The 23,561-nt window shown below is 37.7% G+C and overlaps 1 protein-coding gene across 2 annotated transcripts in view; it reads right to left on the bottom strand.

Annotated features, from left to right (window-relative positions):
- The window catches only part of SLC36A4 (solute carrier family 36 member 4), a 127,736-nt gene that overhangs the window by 69,143 nt on the left and 35,032 nt on the right, over positions 1-23,561 (bottom strand). For both annotated transcript variants that reach the window (XM_072850739.1, XM_072850740.1), the window contains one exon: positions 4,214-4,383. In XM_072850739.1, the coding sequence (XP_072706840.1) occupies positions 4,214-4,383 (170 nt within the window). The remainder of the gene's footprint in view (positions 1-4,213; positions 4,384-23,561) is intronic.

Here is a 23,561-nt window from a genome sequence, read left to right as displayed (position 1 = left end):
TACCGAAAGATTGCTAACAAAAAATCAGCTTTTTTATTAGCTGAACAAATATACAGAAGGAGTTAAAAGTGTATATATGGGGCAAAAAGAAAAACACACTTTGACTAAAAATACATTTTGACTAACAGATCCTGAATTATTTGTACCAAAGGTTTGACCACCACTGCACACCACTCAATAAAGCCCCAAAGGCATATTCAAAGGGACAGAAAAACTATTACATCACTTTACATGGTGAAATAACGGTGTAGCTAGTTTAGAAGCCATTGCTTTTGTGACATACTTCTTTCTGATTGCCAAACAGCTTTAAGAAATTTAGAGAAAAAAACAGTCACTTTTCTATCAGCTTGGCATCACTGTCCTTATTCCAGAAGCTTAGATGGATTTTACCTGGTTAACAAAAGGAAAGCTACCTATAATTAGCCTGTAATCCTCAGGCTTCAGATCACCCCAAACTTTTATAAAAATAATTTAAAAAAGATATTCAAAAACAGGATTCAAAGCTTTAAATACACAGTAGTTCAAAGTAAGTGTCTCCATGACACTAACTATTTTTCTAGCTCTATGAGGATTCAAATTAGGAAACAACTTTTATATTATTAAAGTGATTTTACTAGTAATTTAATATTATAGTCCAATCAGATAAAGATGGGTCCTTAGGCTACCTTTTAAAAAAATTCTAAATCATTCATATGCACTAAAAGAAGTTAACAAAAGTCTGCCTCTCTTCAATTCTACATTTCAAATTTTGTTGTACCTCTTTTAAGGGTAAAAAATTGGGAACTAGTGTAACAAAACTTGCATATCAATGCAGCTAGACCCAACAGGGCATTAATTATGCTAAGTTTCCACTTGAACTAGTAGCATGTAAGGAACTTTAATATGCTATAATATTTGTATGGTAGTTAACATTTGGGATTCACAGTAAGGGAATTGTTGCACAAAGACTGTAACTTATGTCTTAAGGAAGAATAGACAGTGGAAAGAACCTTCAGCCTCAAGATGAGACCCCAGCCAAGGACAAAGAAGAAATTTTATATGATAAGGGTGGTGAGACACTGGAACAGGTTGTCCACAGAAGCTGTGGATGCCCCATCACTGGAAGTGGTCAAGGTCACGCTGGATGGGGCTTTGAGCAACCTGATCTAGTGAAAGATGTCCCTGCCCATGGCAGGGAGGTTTGGAATAGATGATCTTTAAAGGTCCTCTCCAACCCAAACCATTCTATGATTCTATGAGACCCCAACCAAGGACACTACTAAGTACTAAAGAAGAATTTCCCATAATCTGTATTTGCAGATGTCGCAGGACTTGGTTCGAACTGATGGTCACGTGACAATAATTATGCACTTTTTTACTATAAATACGTGCTGTTTTAGGCAAACGGTGCCCCTCCATGGCTTGGGTCAGGAGGCACCTCATTATCATGAATAAATCAGGTAAACTACACCCTGTGCCTGTGTGTCCTCTGCTCAGTCAGCAATGAACTGAGTAAAAAGATTCGTGTCACTAGGTACTCTGCATGCTTCTGAGGATATGAAAAACAATTACTAAGATATTGCAAGCAGCTAAACATAACTGCATGTAAAAAAAAAGAAAAATTATTTAATGCAGTAAAATAGAATTCTTTGATTCCAGAAAGAAGTTGTTGTTAAAGATTAGCAAAAACAAGCTGAAAACTACTCTCTTTTCATAAAGTCAATTGTCAACATATTCTAATGAATATATTATGCTGAGTGACAATTTGTACTCCAAAACACAATCTAAACTAGAACTACAACAAGTCTCTTCTCCAAAAGCTCCAGTCTAGCAGAATGTTTTTAAGAATATGAGCAGTCCTCTATTTAAGCTGAAGGACTTAACTGGTCTAGGGTCTGTGTATGCCTTCTGGTCAATTCATCTGCAAGAACATCAAATAAAACTCAGAAAGCAGCACAATTTTAATTTTCTTTCTCAGGAAAGGCTTATTTTTTAAGACAGGGATTGTCCAGCTGGAATTAAACACATAAGCCAAGTCTCACTGCTAAGCTACATCCCAGGCTCTTTCGCGTGACTGCTTTCTTACAAAAACTCATCCGCTCCTTGCATTTCTCTAGTTCATTCCAGCCACTTACTGGCTTTTTATGTGAGGACCAAATAACGAAATATTGTCATATGGTTCACTGGAAATTTGTTTTACTAGCACAGTTAATTGCACACATTTGCTCATCAGTACTGTATCAGATAGACCCACAGTACTGCACAGCAATAGCATCGTACATCACAACCCATGGGCGTACCACTGAGCTGCTTCTCCTTCTAATTCTGTTTGGTGCTCTGGGGTACTCTCCAAGGTAAGAAGAAAACAGATGACTTTGTTATCTCTACATATGTGCCCTGAGCAGCTCTGAGGTTATTAAACTTATAAGGCCAATTCTCCACCTTATAGAACACCAGTTTCCATCTCTTTTATTACCTCTTTCTTTGCATTAGGTCTGTAAAGCCATCAGGATAAATATCATCTTATCATCACATCTGCACTGTAGCCAAGAGCTATTTGAAAACTCATATTTAAACAGCCCTGTTAGACAGCAGGGCTGCAGAGTAAAACAGAACATTACAGCAGAATAAAGTTCATCCTGTTGCTTGCATGAGCACAATAAAAAGCAACAGAGTGAGCAACCTTACCTCCTTCCACACTCCTCTCCCTTCTTTTTTAAGAGCACTTCTCTTAAGGCACAAATAAACCCAGAACTACCATTTAAAACAAACTTTTCACTAATCATATCATCAACGAGCAATGCCATGTAATATTACAAATAGAAGTATATTCCCTTTCAGATGCATCATACAGACAGAATGGATGCAGTAAATGTTTGAAGACTTCTGTTTTTTTTAATGTATATATATATCCAATGGAAGGACACAATTAAATATATATCATGAGCAATATGCTCCAAAAAACAGAACCACAGGAAAAAACAGGGGAAAAAACCAACCACCACCACAAAAAAACACAAAACGGGAAAAAAACTGAGGCCCAAATCTCTGTTTTTACAATAGGAGTACAAAACCAAAACATGCAAAAAAGCAACACAGAGACATGAAAATTCCAGCAACAAAAAACCATTCATCCTTCAAGACACATTTTATTATAATTTAATGTACTTATCATTGGAATCAGTCAGGCAATTAAACAAAATTTTTTAATAATATTAAAAATGCATAGCTCATACTGACTCCAAGGAATGAAAATCGAAAAAGAGAGTGAAAAAGTAACACTTGAAAATAAAGAACATTCTTTAAATGTGTTCTCCTCTTTTTCAAAGAGTAAAAAAGGAGTCAGCATTCAGTTCAGCAAAGCAGTTTTTGTTTCACATAATTTGAGTTTTCCCTACTTCAGTATGTTACAACAGACACCGAACAAGTAGATGCAAGCATATAAAACGTAAGACATTACTTGATCAGAATAAAAACATTAAAATATTTTTCAGCTTTTACACTTGTGCCCTGCTGAGATACCTAATTTTAGGCCCATCAGACATAAAGGTAGTAAAAAAATTAAGTTATATTTAAATTAATAGTTACAGTATATATCCATCCATAGATAAATACAGAACTAACAATGCACCAGTTGAAATAGTATTCAGCGTTTCTTCAGCATGTGACATGTGGAGCTCTTGTAGCATTTAAAAAAAAAAAAGCTAAATAAAAATTATAATATCCCTGAGATACTGGCAAGCATAAGCTTCATTTTCCTGATAGGAAGCCATTATTATGCATTATCCATTGACTTGCATCTGAACTACAAATCTCCTCTTTGAGTCTTCTATTCCAGTTTTTTACCTACTAAACTCAGTGACTCCACTAAAAAAGGCCACTGTATTACCAGGCTATCCAAGGTAAAACTAACTGGTTTCAGAAGTGCAATATAGCTGGTTGCAAACTGCATATTCCCTCCTTCAATACACCTGGAACTAGCTCCTGCTAGAGACGGAATACTTTATTATAAGATCATTGATCTATTTCCATATGCAATTCACTTTAATATGCAAGAAATTGCTGATGAGGATCATAGCTCAACTGCAGAAGGCACAGAGATAGTATATACAGTACACTTTTAAAAGAGTTTGAGCACCTATCAGTTATAAGCATGACAGCACCGAGGCATGGAACATCCTTTGCAACATTTTTGCCTTCTAGATTACTGGTTTTACGTGACATATGCACTTACCATACATCTTGTGGCAGGTTTAAAGTTATGCTGCCTTTGATTTCATCCCCAAAGCGCAGATACCCTAGAGTGGCTAATGAGATATACAAGGTCATGACTATTCCCATGCCAATATTCAGCGCCTGTGGGAAACGTGTGGTGTCCTTCATTCTGTTTTCCAATGGGAGTACCTGGAAATAAAGGGAGAATTAATTACACTTTATGTCCTCACAGTAAGACTACTTTTCTCCCTCCTTTCAAAGCCAATTTCTGAAATCTAGGTGATGTTACTAATACAGATTACTCTACAATAATGTTTTACAGTCTGTTTTATGCACACAATGTTTTATGCACCCAATAGAAATGTTCAATTACTGAAAAGCACCTATCTTGGTTGGAAAACAGCATCAGTGTGGAAATGTAAAGCAGTATTTACAGGTTAGAAAAACCGACAAGAGAAACTTATGGTGCCCATGAAAATACAGGGGCAATATGAGCAACACGATTTTTTTTTTTTTTTAAACTGAATTGTTCAGAATCCAAGGATAATTCTCCTATTTTTATTAGGTATGTCTGCACGTCAGTCTCCGTCACAGACAAACCTACCATGCACATGGCTGACACACAAGCTCATGCTCAGTCTCAGCTCTCCCCAGACAGGAAGCTTGAGTCCACGACTACCAGAAAACGGACCCATGCTCTTTTTCATTTTTCTGACAGAGATAGGGCCAGGCACACTAAGCACCGCTTTTCCTAAATGTAGTGTAGGTGCTTTGAGCCCGAACTACAGCCAAGCGAGCTTGCTGGGCTTGCCATCACTTCAAAGTGAAGATACAGGCATTACAACCATTACTGCATGCAGTTTGCTGAAGAGATTGCCTTTTATGTGTACTATATATTGTAAAGAATAATAGACTTAAGTTTTCAGCCACCAACACAAGATTCCCAGGCAAGGTAGGAAATCCAAGTAACAAGCTCACATGCTGCTCTTCCCACCTCAAATTTCATCAGCATAACACATCCTTTTATGTCTCCATTAAGACACAAACTGAAGGTACATGGATGCTTCTAGACAAGCATACTTTCCCATGTCTTTCAGAAGAACTGTACATTCATCTCAGATATTCAATATGGGATATAGTTCAAGATTAAAACACCTAATTTTGTATGCCTACATATAAGTAAAATATCTAAGCTTCTGTAATGAAGATTGGTAATGAAGAGCTAGCCAATATAGTCAATGGAATAAAGACCACAGTTCAGCTCATCTTTCAGTAGACATGCAGGTTCTATTTGATTAACAGTATGCCACTGTAATTAAACAAGCTTGTTGCCTCTGGGTAACACTTATGTCAAATCTAATACAGACAAAACAGTTTCAGTGCAACAGGGTTGCCCTGTAAAAACTACTGTCCGTCATACAAAATTGCCTTTTAAATGACTGAATATTTACTGTTTTCAATTTAACCAATGTAAATTATGAAAAAAGCAGATTTCATCCACTAATTAACAAACAAATTGGTATATTTGAATTGCTGCCATATTATTTTCTATAGGGCAATGATTCCTTTCCTCCCGATCACCCACTGATATTAATTTCCTGACCTATCGTGGAGCATCACCACTGCCTATCCACCCCACATTGTTATATTTCTCCTACGCTAGAAATCCCGAGGAAGTCATTTTATACTTGGGAACAAAGAGTTCTCTAAAAAGGTGCACATTTGGAGGCATTTCCAAATTTTCATCATCTTTAATTAAAATACATTATACATCTTCAATTAAAACACTTTATACATCTTAACTGAGGATCTTCTTTATATAATTCAGAGCCTCCACTGCTGATGTTTTTCCTGCAGACAGCAATCTGAGCTTGCACTGTAACTTAATCTGGTGGAGAATGCAAAATTTAAACCAGGAAGAGCAGCAAAACTTAAATCAATTTTTAAATGACAGTGTTGAGCTGCAGGAAACATACAAAAGGAGACATGTGGCTAGAAGTATTAATTTACTGCCACACAGACAAAATATGTCCATTCCTCTAAATGAATTAAGCTTCTGTGTCCGTACAGTACGTATCAAGTAATCTTTTTATATTTCACATCAAAAACTGCCAGGTAGGACAGACGGCACTTCAGATTCTTTTGTCCTCAGTTGCAGTTAGATTGTTTTAACATCCCTCCTTATTAAGAGCTTTGAAGGATGCAAATTACAGGCAATTTTTCCCATCATCTGAGTTTTTCAATTCTTGACTTCCTACAAACAGATAGCATTTGGGCCTGGACCAGTAATAAAAATGCTCATTCATCATGTATCTGTTAATTCTCTGGTGATTATAAATGGAATATATTTTCTGCATAAGTTCCGCCATGTTCTACAGCTTCTGGGAATCTTAACAGGCATACATTGTTAAAGTAAGATCTTATTCCAAGCTACGTTATCTCTGCAGTGCTTTAATGGCTATTGCTTGCCTAGCTTACAGATATCATGAGTCTCTTTAATAACTTCACTGGCCCAGACATTTGATTTCCAGAGTCTCCGGCATTCGTCTCATACATTTCTGGCAGAAGGAAGGCACTGAACTCAGACACACATGCCAGCCATGAAAACAATATCGTGTTTTTCCACCATGACTCCTGGCAGGAAAGGGATCCTTGAGACTGGCTGCCCCTCTGAAGGACAGCAAAAGCAATCTGTAGGAGACTACTAATGAAAGAAAAAAGTTTCCTGTGGTTTCACAGTCAGAGGGAGCTCAAATTAAAGACTACAGGACTGCTCATTATGATACCTTATTTCAGACAAAAGCAGCCCTGTGGGCTATTCACAAAAATGCAGAAGAGAAAGAAACTTCCTACTTTTTGGCTACATCTTCAATTGAAATAGCAGAACGTTACATACGTATGACAAACACTGGCTATGGCCATTCTGAAAGAAAGACATTAAAAGAAAAGATATGTTTCTATGACTGCACCAGATTTTAATAAGTAACTATTATTAGTAATGACATTTTACACATACACAATGCTTTATATCAAATGCAGAATGGTTCCACACCCTGTCCAGAGAGCAGAGCAGGAGGAAGGAGCATGCAGCACCCGGCGGCATCAGGAGGTAAGTGAGCAGCAGTTGAGAGCAAAAAGACAGCATAGGAGTTTTCCTGCTGAGCAGGAAATGCTGCGAGGCAGTGAAGGGACTCAGGTCCAGCCTCCCAGGGACTTGACTCCGAGGGAGCTCCAGCAACCAGGACCAAGGCAGTTGGCACAGCCATTGCTGCAGGAGGGGGTGCACAGGAAGCCTGGAGACATTGCTCAAGACTGGGTGAGGCTGCTGAATCTGAATAACAGAGGTGGTGACTTGCTGCAGGGCAAGGTCCCCTCCACCAGCTTGAGGGGCCACCCCTGGCATGTCAGGGGATTGGACCAAGACAAATTCCTGAGGGAAGACACCATCCAGATCTGAGCCTACAGGGACTATGAGGTGCTCCTTCCTCAGGGCAAGTCTGAGTGTCTCACCTGCACAAAGCATGCTCTGAATTACCAAGCCAGCATGGATTTATCAAGGATAAACCACACTTAGCCAATCTCATGGCCCTTTCTAATGAAAAGATTGGCTCTATGGACAAGGGGAAAGCAGGGGATGTCATTTACTTCAACTGAGCAAGGTTATCTATGCAGGATCCCACAGCATCCTTTGTAACCAAATTAGAGAGATAGGGATTGGAGACTGGTAACTTATGTTGCTCCTGCAGGGCTGATAGTAGGGGTAATGCTGATTAATATCCTCATTAATGACCCAGATGATGGGATAGAACATACCCTTAGTATGTTGGTCGATGACATTAAGTTGGGAATAGTAGTTGATACAAAGGAGAGTAGAGCCTCAGTTCAGAGGGACCTCAACAAGCTGGAGGACTGGGCAGAGAGAAACCTCATGAAGCTCAACAAAGACAAAAGCGAAGTCCTAAACATTGGACAGAGTAATGCCATGCAGAAGTAGAAGCTGAGGGCTGTCATGCTAGGGAGCAGTTCTGCAGGAAGGGACCTGGGCATCCTGACAGACAAGAAGTTGAACACAAGTCAGCAGCCCACCTTTATGCAGGCTGTGTGTGCACATGGGCTACAACAGCAAGAGAACAGGCAGCAGGTCAAAGAAGGTGATTCTTCCTCTCTGTGGCACTTGAGAAACTGCACCTGGATACCATGTCCAGTTTTGGTCACCCAGTACAAGACAGATATTGACATATGGAGGAAGTCCAGCTGAGGGAGGTCAAGGTGACTAGCAGGCTGGAGCACATGAGAGGCTGAGAGCCGAGTTAACTCATCCTGAAGAGATGGCTAGGGCAGGGAATCTCCTTGAAGCCTTCAGCTAACCAAAGGAAGAGAGGGCTTGCAGAGAAGACCGAGCCAATTTCAAAGAGGTGCACTGTCAAAGAATGAGAAGCAACAGTCACTAGTTGCAACAAGCGGAATTTTCAGTTGGACATAAGGAAAAATGATTTTATAAAGAGAACAGCTAATTGCTGGGACAGGCTTCCAAGAGAGATTGTAGAGCCTCCATTCTCAGACACATTCATAGCTCAGCTGGATAGGGTCCCAAGGAAACTAATCCAACTGAAGGTAGACCATTTTTTGAGCAGCAGTTTGGACTTGACCACCTCCAGAGGTCTTTTCCTACTTAATTTTTCTGTGGTTCTATGGACGAACACTGTTACCTCCAGCAAGATGCTATGATTTCTCATAGGCCATATGTGAAAAAAATTGAAAAAGTGATTATTATGAAAAATTCAATCTAGACATCAATATGTGAATTGAAGTAATGTGAAATCAATAGAATAAAGAGCAAGTACCATTTACAATTCCTCACAGGCAACCTACAACTATTGTTCTATTCTATTCTTAACAGCTGTTTATATTTTAGTTTTTAATCTTTTTACATTTTAACAAACTTCTTTTTACAGGCAGATAAGATTATGATACAATTGTCTATTTGAAATTTAGTTCAGTGACACATACTATATTCAATGTGCTTGAGTCCAGAGGAAGCATTCAAATATAATTTTTTTTTTAATTTCTACCTGTACTGCAATTTTTTATCTTTTGCATTTAAATCCACTCAGTCTGAAGACCCATGTTTCTCCAAGAAAACAAAGACTTAATTAAAAAAATTAAAAAGCAATTTAAAAACATTATAGGACAATTCTCTTAAGCATACTAACTCTTGCTTTTTAACTATGCATTAAATCAAGTTTATTCATTAAACTCAATGATGTCACTTCATGTACACTAATGAGTAGGTCAAAATAAAACATACTACATCTAAACACGTGTTCCCGCACCATCAACCTCACTTTAACATTACAACCTTCATTTATACTGAATTTAAGGAAAAGATATGCAAAAAGAAATACAGGATAATAATATCATTAGCCAAAGATGCATTAACATACTTAGATCTTGAAGCATGCAGCCTACTCCAAGCTAACAAGTAGCTCTATTGATTTAAGTGAGGAATGCTGCTGAGTTGCCAAACAATACGGTTTTCCATGCTTTCAGTCAGCGTTGGGTTTTGTAGCCATGAGAAATTATATTTTAAAACGCTAATTTCTCCCTGCTTATCCTTGAGTTAGTATCAGGACTAGATCCGCCTCCAGACTGAACAGATGAGGATGCTAATGCAGCTTCTCCTGCATCACTCAGTCCGCACGAGAGTGTCCCTTCCCAGCCTCAGCGACGAGCCTTCCCAGGTTCAGGCACTCTCTCTGAGCAGCAGCAGGCATTTCGAGTCAGTTGTTGTCACTGCAGGAAATGCTTCCCTTGGCAGAACTGACCCCCAAAGAAATTATGCAAAGAACTTGAGCCAGGTTTTATTCAGTATCCAGTATCACATATTCCAGACAAGCTGAAAAGTTTTATACCTCCCAGGATTAACATGAAGCCCAGTAACAACCAATTACACGTATATTACACAAACTCCCTGCTCCCTAAGCTGTTAAATTCCATCAGCATCCAAAAGATTCATGAAGTGTTCATAAGCAGACAGAGGCTGACAAGAGGTATGACATGAGCCAGTACTTGTTCTGACACTATGTCACTGTTGGGCAGCTGCTGGATAGATTTTTCACTCTAAATTTCTTTCCAGTCCCTGTTGCAACAACTTCAGAAAGCCTAACATTTTAATTGAATGCAAAAGAGATAAGGTGCTTTTCACAAATACTTTTTAGTTTTGGTTTTATTTCTTCCTTTTTGGAACACTGAAGCTGAACACGCTTTCTTGTCCTTTTTTTCTGGAGCCAGAAATTAATTTCAGTCTTCAATTCTTTTAAGTGATTTTCTTAAAAAGCTAACACCCTACCTAGATGACTGAATAGCTCTGAAAGAAAAAAGGCACACTTCCAATTCTCTCTATCTGTCCAATATTTGCATCATAACATCTTCTCTCAAAAGGGGTGCTGCATTAATTCAGTATCTCACACTAAGGTTTCGATGTTGCTCTACACTTGTTCAACCAACCATTTCTGCTATAACAGGCAGTATCATTAATCTAGTCCAATAGCTCCCACACTCTTCAGACCTATAACCTATCACCATATATACAACCACTGCACAGCCTAGTGATGGGAAATACTATGGTGAGGGAAAACTTTGGGGAATAATCTTCTCTCCCAAGCAAGGTCACCGGGGGCAGATGCTGGAGGCGAGAGAACTGTAAGATCCATTAGATGAGTTAAGTTTCAGAGTTTTGAAGATTTTTTTTTTAACTTCTGTTTTTTAATGGATCTTTTCCCTGCTTCTGATTTCCATGCTCTGCTTCCTTCACGCTCTTTCTCCCCCAGTTCACACTAGTTCCCGACATAGCCCTGAACACCTATGTAATCAGATATCTTAGCCAAAATGGATTATTTTCATAATTTCTTATTATCCGTCATTTTTCTCCCTCATTAATTGAATAAATTCTCCATCTTTTTCTCTGTCCCCTGCTTCACAGAGATCTTCCTATAATTTCTGAGACACTGGCACATGTCACTACTATTATTTTACTTGGAACTTAATATTTAATTCCTTTAGTAACTATCAACCTTTCTTAATTTACATAAAAGCATAATCCATCTTCCTTTAATCCACCAAATAAAGTAAAAACTACCTATAATTTACTGGCAAAGAAGCATAATCAAATCTTTGAAATAACGTGGCTAATCTACCATCATCCCTTATGCAAAGTATCTTCCCTTTCATTTCAAGCTACATGCAGTAGGTATAAACATCCCCCAGTAATACCACTGTCTCCTCATTCCTTGCCTTGAATATCCTGCTACACTCAGTCTTTCTACAACTAAGCTGCAAGGGACTGTCTAATTCTAATCAGAAATCTCTACTGTACGTTTTACATGACTGAACAAAAAAAACCCACAAGAGAATTCAGCCTGCAGATAATCAGATAAACTGTGATTTAATTGTCATGGCCACTAAAAACTAATCTTGTAATGGATAACTTAAGAGCAGACATGCTTAATGTTTAAATACATATGGTCATCTTTCCCTTTTTTGGGAAATACCACAAAAATGGCAAGGATTAAGCAATCCTCCATCCCTTACACTTCTAAAATAAGTATTTCAGGTAGAAGAGACAGATATACAGATGTTTTGATTAGATTAAGGTACAGAGAACTCACAAATTTTGGAAAATTAAAACCAATATATTTATTAACATTTACTCAGGAAAAAAAAATCCATCTATAATCTTGTTCCACTGCAACAAAATAAAGCTCTGTTCATTCGAAGCAAAAAAGCTGAGGAAGCTGGTATCAAAGGTATTCAAGGTATGTAAACATAAATTCTGCTACCTAACCCCCAAAGACAGAAGACTGAATCCTCAGTAAACCAATGCAGCCAAGGCCTGGCCCATTCCTTCTTGTCTGCAGAAGGTACCAATGAATTCATTTGTTCACTGAAAGGTGGATCTACAACCCTACAGCGTACTGGGGAACTGCCTGCAGAAGGTTTCTCCAGGTAAAATAATGATCATAACATATGCCTATTACATTGCCATGTTTCGCTTGCCTGTCCTTGTCCTCTTTCACTGTACAGAAAAAGTCTTATGCAATACTTTGAGCAACAAGCTTTTATTCCATCACTTTTAGATACATTTTTAAAGCTTACTCTCTTGAGGAAGATACAGAACATCACTATTTTGTAACAAGTGCAATAAACAATCTGATTTTTCTTAACAGATCCCTCATGACTGCAAGTAAAAGGGTGACTACTATTACCCAAGGAAAGATGCAAGACAAATGGTGACTGTACATCAATTTTTATAGTAAAAAGTTTATTCAAAATAAATAAATCCAGAAGCAAAGTTCTCATTACAGAACACTACCTTCTGAAATCTGCTGAGCAATTTCAATCACTCCAAAAACCAATCGTCTCAGATTCCAGCAAAGCAGCTTCCTACCTGTTTCACCAGGGAAAAGAATTACTCATATCCACAAAAAAACCAATTTATTGCCCAATTCTGATGGCCTTGATTTAACAATGCTTGAAGAAATTATATAAATCCTACTTAGCTTGCCATCTGAACCCAGCGTTTTCTCCAGAGTTTTTTTTTCCTTTTTACTTTTTTATGCTTAAGAGCTTATTTATCACTCCTTTATGACATTTATTTAATCTTTAGCTTGCTCTGAAATTTAACAGAAGCTACACAATTTTGTGTACTATCGTGTCTTATCTGACTTTATTCGTGAATGAAATCTAAAATACTTCCCCAAAATGCAAACTGAAAACTAAAAAGCAGCATCTTAGTTGTGTCACTAATATTTTAAAATATTTGTCCTGTCAAAAATCATTGAAGTGCTATATGCTTTGCTGTTCTTTACATTACTATGCAATTTTATCCAGCAAAAGATATACGTCAATAGAAAATTATGTTCCTAATTTATCAGACAGTTCCAGCCACACTCTTTAGTTTTACTTCCCCCCTGCTCCACCACTGCATTTGGAATTGTAGCCTACAGACTATACAGTACTATATTCTAACATGTCCTCCATAATTTATGCTACTCTCAAAATTTCTACAGGATAAGTGATAAAAGAAAACAGGAGTCAGAAACACAACAAGCGTTGCTGGAAAGTATATTTCACTGCAATAATACATAAAGGTACAGTACATGATCAAGTACTTCTGGACTCTTTCTAGTTCATGAGTTAAAAATTAAGTTTCCCAAAGCTGTAATGACACTCAAACCTTTATGCCAGCCAAGGATCAAACCCACATCAAATTTAAGTCACCTTAAAATAAGTTATAATGATCACAAAGTTCTCACCTATCCATATCTGCTTCTTTGTACGCAGGAGCCAAACAATTTATGAACTTTAATCTGTTTCAATGCAAGTGGTTTAAAAAAAAAAGGTCTTCCCAAAAGGTCTTTTGACTTTTATCCAAAATGCTCTTCCACCCATATGTTGCTTTAGCTTCTCAAGTGACATGGGACAAAGAATACATATATCACAAGGTCCTGCATGGGGCTGAGCAAACTCCATGACTGCAGAAGTGAAAACATAAATTACAATGTTTTCTATCGAGGATTAATGAGTATCACAGGAAATAAACAGGATTAAGGATCCTACAAAGTTTTACAACTCTAAATACAGAAAATTCTCTATCCTGGCACAAGAAACATTGAAAACAGCCATGCACACTCCTGGACCGAGACAGTTAAAAACCAACAAGACCCCAACATGGAAAGCCTAGCAATAGAAAGGGTTTTGCAATTCATGTCTTATATTTTAACACGACCATCGTCAAAAGAAATAACCACCCTATTCCGAAAAAAATCAATCCATCCAAAATAGAAGGGAGGGAAGACATCGACAACTGTATTTGCTCTTCTTAGAAGAACAGGAAGTTTCATACACTTCCATTTGACATGAGAGCACGGCGCCTTGACAGCTAAACTACTCATCGCTTTTTCTGTGAAGCAAACAGCTAGAGCACAAGACAAGTTGGAGAATACACAACAAAGACAAGTTGAAGAATACACAACATACCACTTCCTACTATAATCTTATTTCAAATGCCTTTGCCATTACAACATTTTTCCTTTCCACCTCTCCCATTTCCTTTAGGATTTTTTTTTCTGCTGCTCTTGACAAACCGATATGATTTTTAAGCCACAATTTATTAGGGAGCCACTACTGATGCTTGCAGAAGTGTTCAACAGTGGATGGATTCAACAGCTCTTTCAAATCTGGGAGAACGTGTATTCATAACAATTTTTTGGCTTAGGAACACTATTCGTCAGTGAATATTCAAGATTACTGAGTTTAAAAGTCCTTTGACAAAATCATAGGTCTATTAATATCTAGTATTTTGAGCCACACAATAAAATAACTTTTTTTCTTAAACTGTTATCTCCACCATGCTTGATCCAATAAATGTAAATTGTTCTATGACTTGCAGTAGATTTAATTTACAAAGCAAATATGTTGGCAAAATATTTAGGAGGTAAACTAGAACTTAAATTTTATTTATTGTTATATATAAACACACACACGCGCGCACACACACTGCAATGCTACCTTCATCAATGAAAAGGCTGTTCGGGGGGGGAGGGGGAGCTATTACACATGGTAAAGTTAAGATGCTGCCAATTAAATGACACATGTGAAACTCTAAAACTAAGGATGCAAGTATTTATTCTAGTTAGCTGCTCTCTCCAGGAAAAGTTACTAATATTTTTGCATCTTCACAGCTATATTCAAAAGTTTTGTCACATAATGAAGACTCATATTTAAATATTACTTAGACAATTCCATACACTGCAGATAAGTACTCACTCAGGACATATCGGAAAGGAGGAGGAAATCTTACCTGAGACCATTACAAGTAAGTGCAAAATAGCAGTAGCTTAGAGGGATTACAGGATGATGGGCTGGGGGGAACGAAAAAATCTGACACCAAAAAAGCAAAATAAATTACATAAAATATTTCTACCTGAAATTATTTAACTATGCTGCTTAATTATATGTACAATTAGTCGAAGAAGTATGTGTCTCTCTCTGGCTCTACTGCATGTATACTTAAGACACACAAGTTTTCCACCTAAGACAGGGTCACATCTAAACAGAAGAATTAGCTTTTGTGCCTGTGCTGGTTTTGGCTGGGATAGAGTTAATTTTCTTTATAGTAGCTGGTATGGGGCTATGTTTTGGATTTGCACTGGAAACAGTGTTGATAATACAGGGATGTTTTCGTTACTGCTGAGCAGTGCTGACACAGGGTCAAGGCCTTTGCTGCTTCTCACCCCACCCCACCAGCGAGTAGGCTGGGGGTGCACAAGGAGTTGGGAGGGGACACAGCTGGGACAGCTGACCCCAACTGACCAAAGGGCTATTCCACACCATATGGCGTCATGCTCAGCATAGAAAGCTGGGGGAAGAAGGAGGAAGGGGAGGACATTCAGAGTGATGGCGTTTGTCTTCCCAAGTAACTGTTATGTGCAATGGAGCCCTGCTGTCCTGGAGATGGCTGAACACCTGCCTGCCCATGGGAAGGAGTGAATGAATCCCTCGTTTTGCTTTGCTTGCATGCGTGGCTTTTGCTTTACCTATTAAACTGTCTTTATCTCAACCCATGAGTTTTCTCACTTTTCTGATTCTCTCCCCTATGCCACCAGGGGGAGTGAGCCAGCGGCTGTGTGGGGCTTAGTTGCTGACTGGGGTTAAACCACCACCTCACTGAAGCCATGCATATCAGACCCCAAAACCCACCTGCCACAAGCTGGCAAAGCAGAACATGACAGCTTGGCACACTGTCACTCTTGCACTTTTCCCATTTCTCCAAGTCACCAAATCATGTAATGATTAAGAAACGTTTCAGGAGAGCAAGCAGTAAACATAAATGCCTTTATTTTCCTATTTGTGTAAATGCATGTGTATGTTAGGTTTTCTAAGGAAAAAGAAACATTTGAATGTTGCAAGCATCAGGTATGGGATGCTGCCTGAAAAAGTTATACTCAGGAGTCTTCTGTTTGTGTTAGTAAGACTCGCCGTAAATATAGGAAGTATTAACGCTGAATATGCACGAACGAGTAGTTCTCCAGGGTAAAAGGAAGTTTCTCCATACTCGGGAAGTGCAGGATATCGGTAAGGAATATTTAACTTGATAAAGAGGTAATGTCAACTTGTCTGAGATTTTATCAACATTCAGCTGAATATGGCAGGTGATGAATTTTTTACAGTTTGATACAACATTTTTTTATCTGCTACATCTAACAATATTCTGTTTCTACACATTTCCCCATAATCTTTTTCCTCCTCTCTTACATTAATCATCCTCAGAAGACATCCAAACCAAGTATTTTGCACAGCAGCTGTAACACACCTCTTGCTGACAAGATATTTAAAGTCTACATTTACCACATACATTTAGGAGTAGGTCATCTTCACAGTCATCAAATCCAGTCACCTACACTTGGGTGTCCAAATGTAAAAACATCCTCTCAGAACTCCCACCTCTTACATTTTGATGATACAAGCCTTTGCATCATCTCAAAAGAACACCAATGAAATTGATACACCCTGCCCTAGAGATGCCCCAAGCAGATTTAGATGATGTCATGTTACCTGTTAAATGTCTGTTTCTGACAAATACAGTCTGGTCTTAAAGGCAACAGAAGAGTGCCGTTGGGTTTCATTCATTTTTTTAAAGGATAATACTAATCTGGTGAAAGAATTTTTGACAATGAGAGGCTTTTATCTCAAAGCCACAGGCCTAACAAGCTCATCTGCATCACTTTCAAAATCCAAATAACGACATTTTAAAATTATAATCCACTTAGTTTTCTCTTTTTAAAATCTCCTGGAATTGGTTAGCTGCTGCTTAATGTCGTTCCAGAGCCTGCCTTTTGGTATACAAATACCACCCTGCCTTCTGCTGCGAAGCTGTGATATCCAAGTTCAAAGGCAATTTGAATAGACATCTTCAAGTAATAGGCTAAAATATCAGAAGCCTTATTTTCCAAACCTGAAATTAATGTTGGAAAGTAACATTTTCTCTTCGCTAGGCTAATCAGTCTGCAGCACTCAACAGGGAAAAACCAAACATACTCAATTGTACAAACTATACTAAACTTAGCATATTTATAAGTAAAAGAGAAGAAAAATTATCTTTCTTGTTTAAACGTTATGAATCTATTTCATCCTCCTTCCCCCTGAAGCTTATATTAAAATATCACTTCCACATTTGAATATGTTTTTTATACCTGGAACAAGAAAGCCAACCAGACTTTCACTGCACCACTTAATATTCATTAAGTGTAACTGCTATTATATAAGCATAACATTATGCAAAGCTATTACCTGCACGTGGTAATACTGCAGATGTATCCAAGCCCAAAGGCTTTGGTTTTACACTCTTCTGAAAAGTATGTTCAAGGGGTTTAACTACATTTTGGGCACACTCAGGAGCACAGTCCGAAGTTACGTTTTAATTCAATAACAAAAATTTCACATTCATTATAAAAACAGACCTGCTCACCTTTGGAATATGAAAGAGGCTCTCAAACATGGTTCTCACAAAATAATGTTACATGTTCTGTGAAAGACACATTCACTCCATTATATCACCTGCAGCTCCTGTATTCAAGAAGTAGTGTTGGTACTCTCTTCTCTTCTGTGGCCTGAACACCAGCCCCACAATTTGCCAGGTAGCATCATCTGGCACAGGGAACCCACAGCCAGGGAGAAGCTAAAGCACAGATGGGAAAAAGCAGCTGCAGATTCTCCCATCCCTAGTAGAGCCCTGTACTCAAAAAGGTCCACAGAGGGCTGAATATAGTTTCTCCAGCTCCTAATCAACGTATTATTGCCTTCTGAACAGAAACCCTCACTTTAAAGATTATAACAAAACAGAATATCTAAAATGGTCTGTTATATCCACTTAAGAGTACTGCATTTCTGTTGCTACTACTGTTTCACAAATTGTATTGATGCCACTAGTCAATACGATTTTCACAAGGTCACCCTGATGATCTTAAAATCTTAACTCACAAGTGTTGAAATCCCAAAACAAGTCTCAACACTAGGAATGATAACCACCAGATCGACAGTACTGAGCTCTCAGCTCCCCTTTGCTAACTCAATATTAAGGGATCACTGGGTAACCCTGCTGCCAACGCCTCCTGTTAGCACACAGCGATCATTACCACATGGCTGCCAAGACATTCACAATTTGCAGCAGGTACCTTAATACCAATCAGCAGTGACCCCATTTCTACAGACAACTCAAACAGGGAGCAAAGAAATTAATAGTACAAGCAACAGATTGTAGCACTTTTTAATCCTGTTGTTACATGTATCAGAGTTTAGCATACATTAACATTAATCAGCCCTTTGATGGTACTAACCTTATTCCTGCCGCAGTAGTTGTAGCAACAAATGAACAACTTGCCTGGACTTTAGCAAAACGACAAAACTGTTCAAATCTGCCATCAAATAAGAGATTGGATTGCTCTCGCAGGCAGATATGAAGAGCTCAATTCATCACATTAATATCATCAATTCATCATATTAATTATTTTTTATTTTAAGGAAAATATCTCAAAATAGTTTTATAACACTGGCTGATGAAATCTTTAACTAGCTCTTAGTATTACACGAGTACTAGTTTCTAGGCACTGCCTTGGTTTATTTGAGATTCTCTGTTTCAATTATAAACAGGGTACCTTTCCTTCTTTGAGTTATTACAGACACAAATCAGTAAAATTAAGATTCTTAAAGTCTATTTATCTAGGAATCGACTATAGCTAAAGCAACAATACTCCAAATTACTTCCATACTGCTGATTTTCTTATTACACAGGGACAGCTAATCAATACTAAACTAATGACGGATTTTAACCAAAATCTATGTTCCTAAACTCACCATCTAAAAGAGAAATACACTCTGTCAAGATCAAGAAGAAAATCTTACTAGGAATCTGCTGAATTACTGCACCTCCCTGAATCACGTTCCCCATAGCGAACTGGACTTTAGACTCCTCTGTTTAATTAGTCTCACTAATTTTAACAGAGTTACTGAAAAACTATGGTCATACTTTAAGTGATGACAAGTGCTAAACTAAAAGAAAAGAAGAAAAAAAAAATCAATATATAAAAAGCTTTTTGAAACAATGGGATGAAAAAATATCAGTGCTAGACTATTTCCCCTGCAGTCTATTATTTGGTTCAAAGAAACCACACAAACATGTTTCCATAACGAGTATGGCATTATGACCTGCCAATTATTTTTTTTCTACATTAGCCACTCCCCTGTTAATGAAAACAAAGTCAATTAAGTATCTTTGACAATAAATCCTCCTGACTGCTATGCCTAAGGTGTACTGTTTTGTACTGTGCCTTATAGATCATTTATTCCTCTGCTCAATTTGTTGATCATTAAATATTCCTAGCAGGAGAGACCATTTTACACAGAACAATGGTGACAGAGAAACCATACCGAGGGCATTTTTCCTCTCTTGTCAGGTTCTGCTTAAGATGACTTAACAAGCCCAAAAAACTCAGAATTTCATCTGCTGTCCCTGTTCATAACATTCGATAATCTGGGAGCTCTCACAGATGAGTACAGTGTGAATTAGCATAAAGTATGTTTGGAATCAAGGAAAAGGAAAAATGAAGCCTCGTAAGTGTTTAAGGCTAATTTATTGCATAAAATGAATCAAAGATAATCAACTTTTCTGATAAAATTAACACTTTAAGTCTTCTGTTTATAATGTAATGTTCAGATAGCTTCACAGAAATAGGTGTTATTTGCAAGACGTTCCAGAATAAAATCTGAAAATCAAGTCTCTAACATCAAGACCAAGATTAGGGAAATCCGTTTTGAGTGCCTGTAGTCAGAGAGCAGACGGAGGACCCAGTCTAATTCAATGGTGTGGTTTCTTTTCCTTATCAGAACTATTCAACCACATGGATATAAGAACAACAGTAATTAAGACACAGAGTAACAGGTTATCACAAATCAGCAGCTGACTATGTGAATATTCTTAATCCATTGTAATGTGAATTGAAACGCATTAGCTTACATCTCAATGAAAGATTTTTAAACGTGTTTCGCTTCACATTTGCAAGAGGTCACAAACACACATACAGATATATCACAGTTCAGTCTGTGATGGTAACTTACTGAGCTGTAATAACTAGTTATCAATTAAATCAATCACCGAGACTTGTATGAAATATTAACTACTTAAAGTGGAAACATGTGTCTCACTTTTTTTTCACTGCACTCATCTTTTTTATTTCATGCTTAAACAACTTTATTTAGTACTGATTATTCAAATACATAAAATAATTTTTTTCTTCAAATCTTCTTTATGGTGCATGCAACTACAGCATAAGAATGCACAGGAAACAGTATTCATGTTCAAAATATCCCTGAGAGGCACAGACATACTAATATCATTCTATTTACAAGGAAGAAACATTAAGCTCTAGATTTTGACTTTGACTATAATTTTAATTTGTAAAGGTAGCCACATTATTTTAATGGCCTTGTGTAATGTACATACACACACACACAAAGTATATCAAACCACAATGAACATAAACATTTAGTTTGTAACCAGTAACAAAGTGAAAAAACTAAAATACACTCTTCATTTGCTTTGAAGCATAAGTAAATTATGATCAAGTAAGAAATTGAGACAGCCTATACCAAAATACAGGCAATAACTGTATAACACTAATATCTAACAATATCAAGCAATATTTTTATGTTTTAAAGGTACAATTCAATGAACCCTACGATTATATGCTTTTGAGTAAAAGAAGGAAAAAAGGTTGGAGTTCTTAAAGATGTCATTAGTAACAACCAGGGATTCAATCAAGCACAACGCTCTAGGCAGTTCTTTAAAGGTTTACATCGAAAGTCAATGTTACTACTGCTGATATAAATTTAAGGAGCTGTCTAATGTGGGATCTAATGTGCCAGAAAATAATTACCATAAAACAATTCCCTACCTATAATTCAATAAACTACCACTACTGAATGGTAAGCCTTCCACACTTTCCTGAGGCTCACAGGATCGCATTTGGGATTTCCTGGCTACAAATACACACACACATGCTATGCAGTACATGAGCAACAAATCTAATACAACTGGGATATGTATCAGACCTACTGTACATTACTTGCATTTACACACATGCAGTAAATGCAGTCTGTCCCGGACAGACTATACAATTTATCAGATTCACTGAGCATGGGTTTTTTGCCCAAGACCTGTAGGCATCAAGCAATCCCAGACAAATGGCTGATTTCCTATGGCAGAACTTCCAGATGACACAAGGAAACGTGTCCAGGTACACTCAGGTATATGGCAGCTAAACCTCTGCATCGATCATTTCACAGTTTCAGAAACAGTCAAGAACAGTTTGAGAAACGGAGACTCACAGTCACTAGATCCACATATGCTGTACCGTGTGTGAAAACACACTTTTGTAACATAATAGGAGTTAGAAGTTTTCCCTATTCAGCTCTTCTGGCAGTGATAATACAGCAGGAGGGTGAAATATTCTGGTTTAATGCAGTGCTGACAGTTCCAGAAAATAAAAGAGTTTTGAAAACTCTCCTGCGTTACGTCAATGACAATCATTTCAGATTAATAGCATGCTGGGTTGGGGTTGATTTTTGGGGTGTTTTGGAGGGTGGGGGTGTTGTTTGTCTGTTTTTTAGCTTTAAGAATACAGTAACACTTGCTGAAGTATGTAATTATATTAGTAACAAAGAAAGCGTATATAGGAATTTCCCAACAGTTTAAAGACATTATGACCTACCATTCCCAGAAACCTGTTCGTCTATGTTTTTAAAATATGCCAAGTTAACTATCTTGCTAACCTTGCTAGCGTGAGATACAATCAGAAAGCCCTTAGAAACAGTAATAAGTGAGTAAGATCTTTTAAAAGATCCACTTTTTAAAACAAAAATTTTGGAGTGATAAATCTATTTAATTGACATCTTTCATGAAACAATGATGAACTGAGGTTCATCGTCAGAAGGCCATGAATCAAAAAAATATTCTGAAATTTCTATCCTTTCTCTTATCATTTCCATCTCTGTCAAGTCACATCTATAGACAAGTTTGAAGCAGGAAGAATAATACATTTCTAATAAATCACTTTGTCCTCTGTGATCCCAAAGGAAAAGAAGGATGCTGAATACATTTCTATTTTTACACCCTCATCACTTAAAACTGAGCTGCTGAATCATTATAATTATAGTACCATCATATTATTAGCTGAGTATTATATTATTATATAGCATATTATGATAGTAGTTATTATTACACTATTTTCTCAATCTATTTGGAACTAAAGACATCCTTGTAATTTGGGAAGGTGCTAAGTGTCCAAGTAGCAATCAGTATTGTGGAATAATTGCTGGAGGTGACTTAGAAATTAAACTTATATTCACACTTTTGGGTAAAGCACAGCATTGAAGAAGCTTCCCGGGTGGAATGCGGCTGACATGCAAGGAATCCCTTCCACGGAAGTTCCCTAGGCCTGCAACCTTAGATGTCAGCAACGCCAGGGGAACTTGGTGTGCTGGCTCTAAAAGGAACTGCTCGGAGGGTGGAGCGGTATGGAGATGCCCCAGCCAGGCTCTGTGATAATATGGGAACTTAAAGGTATCATGGAACTGATAAGCTGCGTATTTGCTACCCTGGGCCAACAGTCTGTCATGTTTTTGACAAAATGCTGTCCTTCTGGTGAACTTTGCTCATTATAACATCGTTATAATACCAAAACACACCTCCATCCCAAAAGCTACCCACCTCCAAGGTGGGACCACCCCTCACTGAGCCTGCGCTTTGAATTTTCCTAGTTTATATCTTTAAAAGCAAAGCAAGAAAATTTTACGCCAATCCTAACAAAAGTATGTATGACTACAGTCACTCAAGCTCCACCTGAAAGGTGAAGTATACTATAAAATAGCTTAAGAGAGAGAGAATGTTAGGGAAGATACCATCACGTACCACTCTGACCTCTGGGATCAGTCGACGGGCTGAGCCTTTCTTCCCCCCATTGGGACGCCTTTGGGTAAGATTCGAACACTTGGTTATACCAAGTGCCTCCCCAGGAAACTTAGAAATCTCTATAGAGTCACTTTATATCTTTTAACGCATTTGTAGCCGGCAGTATTACTCATACTCTTGGTATTTACATGTGCTTTGCAGACAGTGAATTTATCACCAGTAATCCAAAAGAACCTGTGTATCTGTTGCTTTAATAAACTGCACTCTCCATTAATCTAGCCGTGATAGTTCTCATTGAATGCGACCAGACTCTTTAAGTGTGGCCGTGGTAGTTCATGCAACA

This window comes from Ciconia boyciana, chromosome 1 (genome assembly GCF_034638445.1).
Source record: "Ciconia boyciana chromosome 1, ASM3463844v1, whole genome shotgun sequence".
Taxonomy (NCBI): Eukaryota; Metazoa; Chordata; class Aves; order Ciconiiformes; family Ciconiidae; genus Ciconia; species Ciconia boyciana.
The sequence above is the reverse complement of the archived record's forward strand: the minus strand, read 5'-3'. Positions and strand labels throughout refer to the sequence as shown.